We start from the raw sequence: 13,114 nt of genomic DNA on the forward strand, positions 1-13,114 counted from the left end.
GGTATTGACTTACAATTTAATGGAAAATACTAGAAAATACTATGAAAAGTATACAATTTCCAAGGTGTGTGAGCTAGACATGGTGGCAAGACCCTCAGAAAATACGAACTCAGTCCATTTAAGCCCCCTATATTTAAACAATTCAACGACTTGAGGTAAATATCAGAAAATATTAGTGATTGTAAATTCTTCTTGAAGATCCATGTCATCTGTCCTTTGAACTTAAAAGAAAACCACAATATGTTTAACCTGAACAGCGCTAAAGTGGTAACATTTTCATTATTTTCGGAGCAGTATCAACATCATACCCCCTTTGTCAACAACGGGCTAATCGCTCTCAGTCAAGGATTGGAAACAATATTCCTCGTTTTTGATATTCCGTCGAACATTACTAGCTAAATAGAACCCTCAGCCCTGCCAACGTATTTGTATCCGATAAATGAATCAATTCTATATTTTTTTTGGCTTATTTCAAATACTTGCTGTTATTGTATTGTGTCTAAAACAAGGTTCAAACAAAAGAGGTCATCATGTGGCATTGTGGCGAGGAAAAGACCCTCCACGAAGAGAGAATATCCCATCACAAAATAAAGAACAAGTCCCAAAAAATAGAGAGCAAGTCCCATCAAAATTTAAGCGCCAAATAGAAATTGTTTTTAAAGAATGATCGACAAGGATTTTAATGCAATACATTATGATGCGTATGGAACTTTCTATGAACTTTTTTTTTTAATATACCATTAAAAATTAAATTTAATTCATTGATTAAATTGATCAATTCCGTGTTTCGCCGTTTTTCTACCCTCTTTTATCCACATAAAGCTAAAATCCTGTTCTCCAATCTGATTCTAAACAAATGTTATTTATTGACATAGAAATTTTTAAAGCAGTTTTTCCTAGACGGGTATTAAAAAAGGCTATAATGGTCCAACACCTTTACCAATTTTATGTTATCTAATTTAAATGGGTATTTGAATGTATCAAAAGTAATCTGTTATCATGTTGGCACCACCTCGTCGCCTAACACGCCCCAGAAGCGGACCACAGCATTGCCATATTTTCATATTTCTTGAACCGCGCAAAAAAAATTGATGAAAATAATATTGAGTTATCGCACTTCTAAATATCGATATATAAACTCGCTTAAATATGTCATCCGCAGTTAACGGAGCTGGAAGGGCTATATAATAATAATAATTTTGTTTTCAGTTCCTCTCCCAGGAGGCATTACTGCAGGTATCCAGGATATGGGCACTGCCTTACTCTCCACCGGCAGCTACTGAGATTTCAAAGGTCGCCAGCATTTCGTCCTCATCGAAGAATCCGACCCGCGTTTCACAATCGGACTTATGGCCTCTGTAGACAAGAAACCAAATGAAAATTGGCGATCCATCGACATCGCGAACACCATCGACAGTTCGCGGAAGAAAAACAGCACATAGCTTGCTTGCACTTGCTTTCTGGGTTATTATTATTATTTTTTTTTATTTTACTTTGGCATTAATGACACTATTTTTCTGTATTTTTTCTTTACTCTCGTTCAGTTTAATTAAAATACCGCGCGCTTTTATATTATATGCGATAAATCGTATCGAGCCTAAAAATACATTTTACCGCACACACTTTGGCAACATTCACAAACTTGTAAGCATTTTTACCGTTGTCAACATTCCATTTGCATAGGCCGCAACATTCTGATACCCTTGCGAAATGGATATTATAGAGTTGACGAAATGTTTGTCATTCCACGCTCTAATGAATGCAGAACCAAGTCAGCCTCTGTTTTAAAGCTATCTGGAGGTGCAGCTTAAGGAGACCAATAGGTATTGCTATCTAGATTTACAAAAAACAAATCAATTGTATGAATAGGTAAAAAACATGACAAACTGAGAAAAAGTCAATGTTAATTACGTTTCAAACTATCTTGTAAAACCGAATTTACCGTTAGGGTATACAAATGTCCATACTCATGGCTGAAACTTGTTGATCAGCAACAAAAATTCCGCCTTATGCCCGCATTTAGTGCTTGTCTTTTTTGTTTAAACCTTATTTTATAAAAATTCTAACAAATGGAGTATCTAAAGTTAACCCCACATGTACAATATATATTCATCAATCGGGTAAAATTATGTTTTCAGGGCTTTGAGATCTATCTAGCTAGTAATATTCGGCGGAATATGTAAAATAGAAGTTGAATTCGTCAGTATATTTACGGTATATTTTTAAAATGAGACGGTATATTTCGGTATATTTCTGAGGGTCGGACCGTATACCTTATCGATAAGGCCGCTGTCCATCACCGTCCTACAGTGCGGTGCGCGCGAGTCTTTTTTTTTGCAAAAAAGATACATTTTAAATAAAGGCGCCGACAAAAGCGGGCGAGGCGATCGTTCCGTCACATATTAAACCGCATTTGGGCTAAACCAAGTTTTAACCCGTACCGCTTCAAAACCGAGGAACTCTCCAGCACCGCACCAGAGAATCCGCATCCTAAAGATGCAATCTCACAGCAAGAAACGCGTCTGCTACTACTACGACAGTAAGTTTTTGCATAAAATAACTAAAAATTGTACGCTTTACAGCAGATATTTATGATTACCGGCCCCCGCAGTGTTTTTCGGAGCCGGAGACAAATTTTTTTCGGGTCCATTCGGCGGCGGATGATAGCATTTTGCGAATTTCTAGTTTTACGGGGACTGTACAAGCGCGTTTCGTCAGAGCTCACTTTTCAGTGACAACCGCAGAGCGGATTTTGGTGGTGTGTGTGTATGCTTAAGTGTGCGCGTATGTACCTGTATGTCTGCTTTGTTCGGCGAAAGTGTACTCTGAAGGGTTGTTGTCGAAAAGTGCGCTCTGCGCATGGACGCTTCAACGACCGTGGCGGTAAAATTTATTTTCTGCATAGCGTGGCAATTGCTAATTTTTTCGCCAATCTAACCCTTGATATTTCTGCTCTCCAGGTGACATTGGCAACTACTACTATGGCCAGGGGCACCCCATGAAGCCCCACCGCATACGCATGACCCACAATCTGCTCCTGAACTACGGTCTATACCGGAAAATGGAGATTTACGTAAGTCTACAAATTTATAGCCGCTAATTAGACAGAGATTTAATAATGTGACAACGCCCGTAGCGACCGCACAAAGCCACTGCCGATGAGATGACCAAGTTCCATTCGGACGAGTACGTCCGATTCCTGCGATCCATCAGGCCGGACAACATGACCGAATATAACAAGCAGATGCAGCGCTTCAATGTAGGCGAAGATTGCCCCGTGTTCGACGGTCTCTACGAGTTCTGTCAGCTGTCGGCGGGTGGCTCCGTGGCCGCAGCCGTCAAGCTGAACAAACAGGCCTCCGAGATCTGCATCAACTGGGGCGGCGGTCTGCATCATGCGAAAAAATCGGAAGCCTCTGGATTCTGCTATGTGAATGATATTGTTCTGGGCATCTTGGAGCTGCTAAAGTACCACCAGCGTGTTCTCTACATCGACATCGATGTGCACCACGGCGATGGTGTCGAGGAGGCCTTTTACACCACGGACCGCGTGATGACCGTCAGCTTCCACAAGTACGGCGAGTACTTCCCGGGCACTGGCGACCTGCGCGACATTGGCGCCGGCAAGGGCAAGTACTATGCCGTCAATATCCCCCTGCGCGATGGCATGGACGATGACGCGTACGAGAGCATCTTCGTGCCCATAATTTCGAAGGTAATGGAGACATTCCAGCCGGCGGCGGTGGTCCTGCAATGCGGCGCGGACTCCCTTACCGGCGACCGGCTCGGCTGCTTTAACCTGACGGTGAAGGGGCACGGTAAGTGCGTCGATTTCGTAAAGAAGTACAACCTACCCTTCCTGATGGTCGGCGGCGGTGGCTACACCATCCGCAACGTCTCCCGGTGTTGGACGTACGAGACGTCCGTGGCGCTGGCCGTGGACATTGCCAACGAACTGCCCTACAACGACTACTTCGAGTACTTTGGGCCCGACTTCAAACTGCACATCAGCCCCAGCAACATGACTAACCAGAACACGTCCGAGTATCTGGAGAAGATCAAGAACAGGCTTTTCGAGAACCTGCGCATGCTGCCACACGCACCGGGCGTCCAGATCCAGGCCATACCCGAGGACGCGATCAACGATGAATCCGACGATGAGGACAAGGTGGATAAGGATGATCGCCTGCCGCAGAGCGACAAGGATAAGCGCATTGTGCCCGAGAACGAGTACTCGGACTCGGAGGATGAGGGCGAGGGCGGACGGCGGGACAACCGCGCATACAAGGGACAGCGCAAGCGTCCGCGACTCGACAAGGATAACAACAGCAACAAGGCATCCTCAGAAGCGTCCAGCGAGATTAAGGATGAGAAGGAGAAGGGTGAGTGGGGCACAAAGTCACCCAGTAGTAGTTCAATCAAACTTATATCCTTTGTATCTTTTGCAGTAGACGGCGCTGATGGCGAAGAATCGACGGCATCCAATGCCAACAGCAACAGTAACAACAACAGCAGCAGCAACAACAAGAGCGATAACGATTCGAGTGCGCCAGCCAGCGGGGCAACGACTGGGGGCGGCTCAGGATCGGGTTCCGGCTCCGGTTCGGGGGCCAAGGCCGCCAAGGAGAACAACATATGACGTGGCGGCCGCAATTGGTTATAGAAGCCAATTAAGCGACCGCCGAAGTACAAGCCGCCGGACTTCACCTAGCACCGTCTGTCCTCCCAGTCCTCCCCCTAGCTGTACCCATTTATCGTCTGATACTACTCTGTGACCCCACTCCACTTCACCCCTCTCATCACTGATTAACTGATTATCTGCTTAACGTCAATCTAAGTACGAAGCATGTCGTGTCCCCTGCATTGCGCCCATTGCATTGTCCTGGTCCACTCCTGTCCTGCCATCGGGTGGCAGTCGCGGACCCTAGAGGGCTCTCCCGCTCTCATCGTAGGCTAAGATACAATTTATTGTAAGGAAATCGATTCAGCTTCTTCGTGGATCAAATTATATAAGCAAAACATAAAATAAGCACAAAATATTTACCGACTAAGCGCACTCGGGTAATTCAATAAATATTTATAAATAAGTTCTACCGTATACGTGTATACTTTTCATTAATGTTTAAATATAGCTATAAGAAACAAAACTGTGTTGGGCTGATTCAAAATTGTGGGGCTGAATTTGGAGTGTTGCAAAAAGGTTACGTGAGGAGGAGGAGGAATCTTTTCGATCGATGGCCTGAGTCTACACGGAGATATACAATTTGCTGATCTGACAATATTTGTCAGCTTTTCAATGGTACAGCATCGCAAAATTCTCTCTCAAATATAAGATTTTTTTTTTTTGACAACACCCTGGGTCTATCGATTCAGTCGTGTAGTAGTCAGTAGCTCCCTGATTGATAACTTTTGTGTACCATATCTCGATCTAGGTAAAGAACTAAAATATACATAGATTTCAGAAATTCGTTGTTTTTATTATCAAGTAAATATTTTCCAGTTTTGCGGCTCTTTGAAGAGATTTTTGATTGCGATTTTTAAAAAAGAAATAATTGTATACAATAAATAAATTAACTTTCTATAGTATTGATTCTTTATACCCGGTACTCGAAGAGTGTAGGGAGATATTACTTTTGTGGTGGATGTGGTTAACACCCAGAAGGAAGCGTTTCCGACTCCATAAAGTATTATTGATCACCATCAATAGCCGAGTTGATGTCGCTTTGTACATACATGACTGTCCGTCCTTCACAATTTTTAAGAATGGCAATATCTACCAGATTTCCAGATCAGATTGGATCAGATGGGATTATTTGTATACCCAGATGGAACAAATCCGTTAGCAGCGGCTACAATACGTTTGGATCTGACAATTGTAACCATCGATAACTTCACTTTACATATACCTCTCTTTCTCACTGCATGCTTTTCCCATAGAGCTGTCTCTATTTTTACAGCTAGTCAGTTATAGCCTTTACATATAATTACGTATAAAATATATGGTTTAGCTAATACAAAATCATAAGCTCACATATACTATGTGTATATGTATATCCTGACTGAGTATCGGCTATAAAAGTAGATCTGCGGCCCTTGCCGCGCCTCACAGCGTTCCCGCGCGCATTGCCTTATTTCGAAAAACTTTATTACATACTTACGTGAATCAAATCATTCTTTTGGCTTTATTCCCACTCTGAAATTAGCAATAGCCAAATCAATAATTATTATCAATAACAATTCCTTTAATTTTTAGCAACAATTCGATCAACATTCGCTAACTAAAAAATTGGTAAACTAACTAACTAGTACTAGAGTTCACACTTCAAATGGTACGCATATCAGCGTCCATGTAAAAAAAAAAAAGAAAAAAAGGCTAATCCTGCTGCAACTTAAGTTTGTTGCCAGGCAACCAGCACCATGAACGAGGATGCACTTGCCCCATTGACGAAGGTGTGCGACTAGCTTGGTTCCGGACTAGCAGGGTCCGCCGTGGGGTGGCGTTAATCCAGCGATAATATCGAGTCGATGCTGTTGCGATTACTGCGCGGCTGCAGTCGCGGTCCACCCAAGTAACTAATTGGATTCGCGAACTGTCGCTGCTGCAGCGCCCCACCCACCAGATAGAGCAGCGGCAACGACGGGGCACCCAAAGCCGCCGCTTTCGAACGATGGCGTGGCGGTGGGGCTAGTACTGGTACTGGGGCTGGTGCTGGTGCTGCTGCTGGTGCTGGTGTTGGTGTTGGTGCTTGTGCTGTAGCTGGGGGCGCTGTGGACCCTATGGACTGTGTTGTCGCATTGGCATTTGCGGCGCCGACATCAAAGGGATGCCCTGTGTCGTCGGGTGCTTTGTGGCGGGATTTTCCTCGTTGCGGCGGCTGCTCCTGATGCTGCTCCTCTCCATGCTGATGCTCTTCTTGCGGGTCTTCATGCTGCTTCTCATCCTCTTGGCCTTGCTGCTTCGCCTGCGCTGACTGCGAGAGATTGGGCATGAAAATGGTCACGACGGGGCGTGGTGGTGGGACAGATACAAATGCGGGCGGGTTGGGGTTTCGTTGATAGGGTAGGCGGGTTGACGAAGGGAGAGGTTAGATCAAATATTTTTCAGGGTTTAATTCTATTTGGCTTTAGTCAAAGTGACGTTCAATGGACATGGACATGGAAACGGAAACGGAGGACATCGTAGATGTGATTGTGGGTGTGTGTCCAAAGAAGAGATAAAGTTTTATAATTATTCAAAGCTTTCCAAAAAGGCTGCGAGGCGGGGTGGTGGAGGTTTGGGTGCTCAAGCTGCTGCTGGTGGAAAATAGCGAAAATAGTTGATGCTTCTGGATTTTGGCACCTGTCGTGATTCGGCACTTTATGTTGTTAATATAAATGCCAGGAAAATTGTGCACGTGTGTGTGTGTGTGTGTGTGTGTGTGTGTGTGTGTGTGTGTGCTGCATTCTACAGCTGGTTCAGCATCCATTTGGCTGCACTCTAAACCTGCCCCAACAATGGCGCCACATCAGTCGCTGCTGCTAGATGGTGTCTTGGTTACATGAAACCCGCCAGTCACTTCACAGCCCACACATCCCCACCCCCCCTGTCGCACTCACTCTAACACCCCCTTTGGAGCTCAAGACAGCTGCAGGATGGCAGGCCCCGAAAATCCACTACAAGGAAAGCGGCTAACGCGTTTCAGTCAAGTGCAAATGTGTTGGCCAGGGCGACAGCCAACGCATTTACATATTTCCCAGCCAAAGACGCTGCACACAGACGCTGCAGGGGAACTACCGACTAGTGGCATATCCTAAGATACGGGGAGACAAGAAGGACAAGACAAGATCTTCCGCAAACAAATAGATATTCAACGCCTCCATGGACAGGAAAACAGAGCAACCCTCTGCCACGTTGAGGGTATAAAGAACGCATTTAAAATGTTATTTTTTCCACGCTGGTGCCGCTGCCTTTGCTTTTCATAGTTTTCCATTTGTGTGAGAGACCCATTTCAGTTTCATTTCTGTGCAATTTTATTGTTCTTGGCTGAAGGTTACTGGAGGAGCAGCAGCACCCGAAGAGCGTTGCCAACAATAAGCAAAAACTTGCACTTTCATGCAGCACCAACAACAAAAACAACAGCAACAACAACAGCAACAACAACGCACTGACACACTTCTATAATCCCCCCGTGCTCCGCCGTGTCCTCTGGCAGCCATATTAACATTGTTGTTCTGACATTTTTCATTGCATACTGCGCGGGGCACAGTGCATTTCAAATATTGTAATACTTTGGCCGCGTCATCGTGCAGATCGCACAGCGAGAGCGAGAGAGAGAGAGAGAGGGAGGGAGAGGGAGAGTGGAGAGAGCAGAAGCAGAGGCATATTCCAATTTATTACCTGCCAAACAAACAAAACTTTCAGGCAAACACAAACACACGCATACCCCAGACTCCAATAGCCCAACGAGAGGTATATTCAACAGAAGGTAAGGCAATCAGAGTATTGTAGCAGAGGCCAAGAGCAGTACTACCTTACCTCCCATTTAATAAATCTGTTCCCCAACTCTTTGCTCCCCCCACCACCACCACCATACAGAAATACAGACAGGACACGCATTGTGGCAGGGCCACGCAAGAGCAAGCGTCAGTGGAATATATTTATTACACATGTTGGACATCGTAAGCACACAAGTTCTGATGCTCATTTGGTCCCTCTCCGATGGTCAACAAGCAAATGCCTTGTTAACCATTATGGGCCATGTTTTAATGTGGCAACACACAAACGACAAACACAAACAACAACCAACAACCAAAAGGCAACAGGCAACAGCAAAAACAACAATAACTTTTCGCATTAAATGAATGCCAAGTGGCATCGAGACAGAGCGAGATGGAAGCAGCCGAAGGGGGAGAGCCTGGACCGGACAAACAAAAGAGAGCAAAAAACTTTGTTGTTCCTGGTGATGTTTTCTTTCTTTCTTTCATTTTTTGTTGTTGTTTTTTTTTCAACTTTTCAACGCGGAAATTAATAACAAATTGCTGTAAGCCACCATGACGATTACGCTCCCTGGCCTTCGCTCCGCTCAATGGCCATGGCAACACAATACACTCGGGGACACACGAAGAAGACATTAAGTTCTTACAATGCTATTATTATTATTATTATGTACATTGAAGCGGAGCCCCATAAAGAGATTTAAGAGAGTGCCTGCGACTATATTTTGTGGCGCGGAGCCTAAGCCCATTGGGGCATGGGATAGGAAGTAGTCTATTTCTCTAATGAGGTTCTCTTGTTGAGGCTTTTCGAGCTGTCCGCACAATTAAATGTTTTCATTCTCAAATCAAAATTCGTGACAATATTTTTGATATTTCGTATAATGCATACTAAAACAAAGCCTTCCGGTTGTTCCATGATAATTATCTTCCTATTCACGCCACTCTAAATATTTGATTTTGGGCATAATTTAAATTATATTCTATACCTTCAACATTTCATTTTTCCACAAAATTGTTTTGATGAACGTGGCTTGAATGCTAAATAAACCACAAATAAAGAAACCAACACAAATTTAATCAATTTTAATTGAATAATAAATGTGCGTCGCTAGTAGTTTAGCGCCGATTGTTAATCTACGAGTATCCTTGTGCATGTGTTTGGCTGTATGTGTGTATGTGTTTCCCAGGCAACGCCTTGAGTGGAGAAAGAGCGTGGAAAAACTTTTGCCAGGCACAATAAACACTTCATTGCGCTCTTGAGTTAATTTGTCAAGAAAGAAAGAACGAGCGAGCAAACGCATACATGTTAAAAATTATTGAAAAAGTTTCAAGTGGCAAATGGCAACGAAAGATATTGTTTGGCCATGATGGTTTTTCATTAAGGACCCACCACCCAACCACCCAACCACCCCACCACCCCACTGCCTGCCTGCCTGCCTGCTGGACCATAGTAATTGCTGTAGAGAGCACATGAATAATGCATGCTGGGAAAGTTTTATGAAAATGCACGAAAAACCAGGAAACGCCACAGATTTGAAGTCCACCCCGTCTCCCATCCCCGATCCCATTCCCTTTTGGGGAAACAAACAAAATGATGGAGAAAGAGGAGAAAAAGTTGGAAAAATAAGCAAAAAATAATAATTAGAGCAAGCTGCTAACCAACGGAAGGGCAATTGGCTTCGTGTTCGTCTCCAGCATTTTGTTTTTAGGTTTATTCATCGTTTTGCAGCAACGAAGATGTGGTCTCCTAGTGGTTATAATAGAGAGAAAAGATCACAAATAAGGGTTCAGAAGTTTCTAGAGGATCTCAGTTCTTGAGAGAGTGAGACACGCGGGAAACTTTAAAATATTTTTAGATGGGAGATAGATGCTTTTCAGAATTATTCCCAACAGCAGACTAGTGGAAACAGCAGGCAGGCAGGCAGCCAGCCAGCCAGCCAGCAGTTTGGTTTTGCCATCAAGAGTTCTCTTTACTTTCCACGATGCTCCCCTTTGTTTTTATGCATCGCTTTAGATGCTCCACTTCGCTTTGCTTTCACTCCCCTCGTTGCTCCTTGCTGTTCAATAAACTGTAATTCGTGCGCCACTTCTCCGTGCATTCATTTGTGGCACTCTCTTCGCTCCGACACTCTCGCTCTGTAGCGCTCAAATGCACGCACACACACTCACTACCAGTCACGGGGACGACAACTCTACGTTACGTACATTGTGCTTGGCATACATGGCGTATGAGTGACATTTAATTAAAATTTATGTAGTCTAAAAAGGCAAAAATTTTTCTACACCACAGCGAACGACGATGAAGCAGAAGCAGAAGCAGACGCTGGAGCTGCAGCTGCAGCTGGAGCTGCGTTGGAGGGGGGCCCAGACCCAGAGCCTGTTCAAATTTATGCAACGCACCATTCTGTTTGAGTTGTATTAAATGTTCGCAGTGTTCTGTTCTGTTCTGTTCTGTTCTGTTCTGTTCTGCAGCTTGGGCTGGTAATCATGTGTAAATTTGTTTTTACACCCATTACAAGTGCAGGACCTGGACCCCCCCCAAAAACTGCTTTGTCAGTGTGTTGGGAAGGTTATCAAATATTTAAATGGAAAATTGCCACACTGGAAGATCCAAGCGGATAAGATGTGCAAAATATACGGAAAATGGGGGTTTTTCTAAATGATTGAAGTTTAATTTAGGTGTTTGGAAATATTTCTACATGTGCTTGAAGCTTGAACTTAAATTAAACTATGGCCAAAATGTACAATGTACAATCTTATTATAATAGGGGCTCTTGGGTTATCACTTGGGCTGTTCTTTATCAGACTTTTCCCTCACTTGTGGGCCATGCGTTTCTGTTTGATCTTCAGTCCCATTTCCATGCGTCTGTAGTGCAGGCGACGCTGCAGACTCTTGCGGAAGATCGTCTCCCTGGCCAGGATGGCCAGATCCTCGAAGCTGCACTGTCGAATGTTCTGCTTGGTGCGGGCTATCAGTTCGGTGGTCAGATGAATCTTGGTGAGGGAGGCGCGGGCCGTCCGCCCATTGCGTCGGCTCAGCTCCTCGCGGTGCTTGAACATCACATAGGCGGCGGTGGGGGATGGAGGCTGCGGCGTCGGACTCGGACTCGGACTCGGACTCGTCGTCTCCTGCTTCTGTGGCAGCTTCTGGGCCTCGGGCTGTGCGCTGTTTTTCTTCTGTACGAGACACATCTTGGTTGCTGGATGGCTTGAGTGCGTTTGCTGGTTACGTCAGTGCCGACACCAGAATTTATACGCATTGAGAGGTACTTTTTCTGACCTGCCGCCCATTCATGACCGGTGCGGGGCGGGGCCGGGCGGGGCGACGCGGCGCGGAGCAGGTCATTCAATCGCCGGCTGACCTGCGGTGCACTTTTTATGAGTCATTAGATTTTTTACAGCTGGACCCAGCCACTGGGAGAGTGGATTAAAAAAAAACTGTAATCCCATTCATTACCTAAAAAGTGTCGTAAAGTCCCGGGAGCAGCAGCCAAACGAATCGCAAAAAATTACCCCTCTCCCTGTCGCGCTTCGCTAATCCGGATGCATAACCGGATTAAGTCAAACTAAACTGTTTATGGGTCATGCAACCGTCGCCGTCGGTAGCACAAGGCACAAGGTGTCCTGTTTGTTCTTGCCAACGTTCTATGGACACGTTGCTCGTCCTCTATGATGTTAATCCTTTTGGCAGTGCGCGCTCTCTGGCCTCACAATTAGCGTCATAATGAAGCGACAGCTGATGGCATTCCTCGAGGGTCCAACCATATTTTGGGAATTTCACATGAAAATTCGGTATGAGTTTGGTCAAATTACCAGCTGACCCAAAATTTGTAAACATTCAAGCCAAATATTTGACTTTGATCGCCGGATACAACCGCAACTTCTTTATTATTCTACAGCGGGGCCACAGTGGTGTGTGATTCGGTGGTTAGGCGTCATGTGGATCCATAGTTGTGTCCTCTGCATGGGTTTCTTTGCTATGAAATAACTCTGTGATACAGTTTCGCCTTGCTTCAGAGATCTAAAGAAAGAACTCACAGTGCTTCTCTGCTTCTACGGACGGATAGCTGTCTGCTTTCAACAATCAACTTATCACACTTTCATTCCACTGTGCCACCGACTGTGTTGTATTTTTTTTTCATAAAATTCCGCTTAAAGGCAAAAAGGGCGCTGTAAACTCATTAAATTGGCTTGACTGCTGCTATCCGGCTGCTCTGTTGGCTCTCTCTCTGTGGCTATTGCTGATTCCATCGCATTTTTCAATAAGCTTCGCTATGTGTGCGTACGTGTTTGTGTGTGTGTGTGTGTGTGTGTGTGTGTGTGTGTGTGTGTGTGAGTAGGGATAACCGGACCCTCCTACCACACTGGATTTCATTATGAAAAGGGTTTTTCGGGTATACGCTCTCCGCTCCGATGTGCGAAAATCACAACATTTTAATCTCATAATCTGAATTTATGTGCAGACTCAATTTCGTTATACTTAACGACATTTTATGCGGTTATTTTATGCAGGCAGCAGACAGCAGCAGCATAACGGGGGCAAGCTGAAGGAGCTGCTGCTGCCCCTTTTTGCTCTTTACCCCTCACACATGCACACTTTGCGGTCTGGCTGGCACCCTAAAAATTGAGAGGGCCAGGA

General features: G+C 44.8%; 2 protein-coding genes across 3 annotated transcripts; one reads left to right on the forward strand and one right to left on the reverse strand.

Annotated features, from left to right (window-relative positions):
- The first annotated feature begins 2,327 nt into the window (after positions 1-2,327).
- LOC6604592 (histone deacetylase Rpd3) lies at positions 2,328-5,098 on the forward strand. 2 transcript variants are annotated; one of them, XM_026991560.1, is made up of 4 exons: positions 2,328-2,539; positions 2,961-3,073; positions 3,137-4,382; positions 4,452-5,098. In XM_026991560.1, the coding sequence occupies exons 1-4, from the start codon at positions 2,497-2,499 to the stop codon at positions 4,637-4,639; spliced, it is 1,590 nt and encodes a 529-aa protein (XP_026847361.1). In that variant the 5' UTR covers positions 2,328-2,496; the 3' UTR covers positions 4,640-5,098. The 2 variants fall into 2 exon arrangements, with proteins under 2 accessions (XP_026847361.1, XP_026847360.1); XM_026991559.1 differs by having other exon boundaries at positions 2,330-2,539; positions 4,449-5,098.
- Positions 5,099-11,108: 6,010 nt separating this feature from the next.
- LOC6599669 lies at positions 11,109-11,732 on the reverse strand. Its single transcript, XM_002024765.2, has one exon. It carries the CDS (start codon positions 11,665-11,667, stop codon positions 11,290-11,292), a length of 378 nt encoding a protein of 125 aa, XP_002024801.1. The 5' UTR covers positions 11,668-11,732; the 3' UTR covers positions 11,109-11,289.
- Between the last annotated feature and the right edge of the window lie 1,382 nt (positions 11,733-13,114).

This window comes from Drosophila persimilis, unplaced genomic scaffold, assembly GCF_003286085.1.
Source record: "Drosophila persimilis strain 14011-0111.01,24,50 unplaced genomic scaffold, DperRS2 tig00000676-arrow-arrow-pilon, whole genome shotgun sequence".
NCBI lineage: Eukaryota > Metazoa > Arthropoda > Insecta > Diptera > Drosophilidae > Drosophila > Drosophila persimilis.

Bases quoted from the DNA above. Each gene is read 5' to 3' on its own strand.
- LOC6604592 (XM_026991559.1), top strand. From the start codon at position 2,497: ATGCAATCTCACAGCAAGAAACGCGTCTGCTACTACTACGACA. The intron at 3,074-3,136 runs GTAAGTCTACAA...CAACGCCCGTAG, and splicing joins ACCGGAAAATGGAGATTTAC to CGACCGCACAAAGCCACTGC. The intron at 4,383-4,448 runs GTGAGTGGGGCA...TATCTTTTGCAG, and splicing joins TAAGGATGAGAAGGAGAAGG to TAGACGGCGCTGATGGCGAA.
- LOC6599669 (XM_002024765.2), bottom strand. From the start codon at position 11,667: ATGTGTCTCGTACAGAAGAAAAACAGCGCACAGCCCGAGGCCCAGAAG.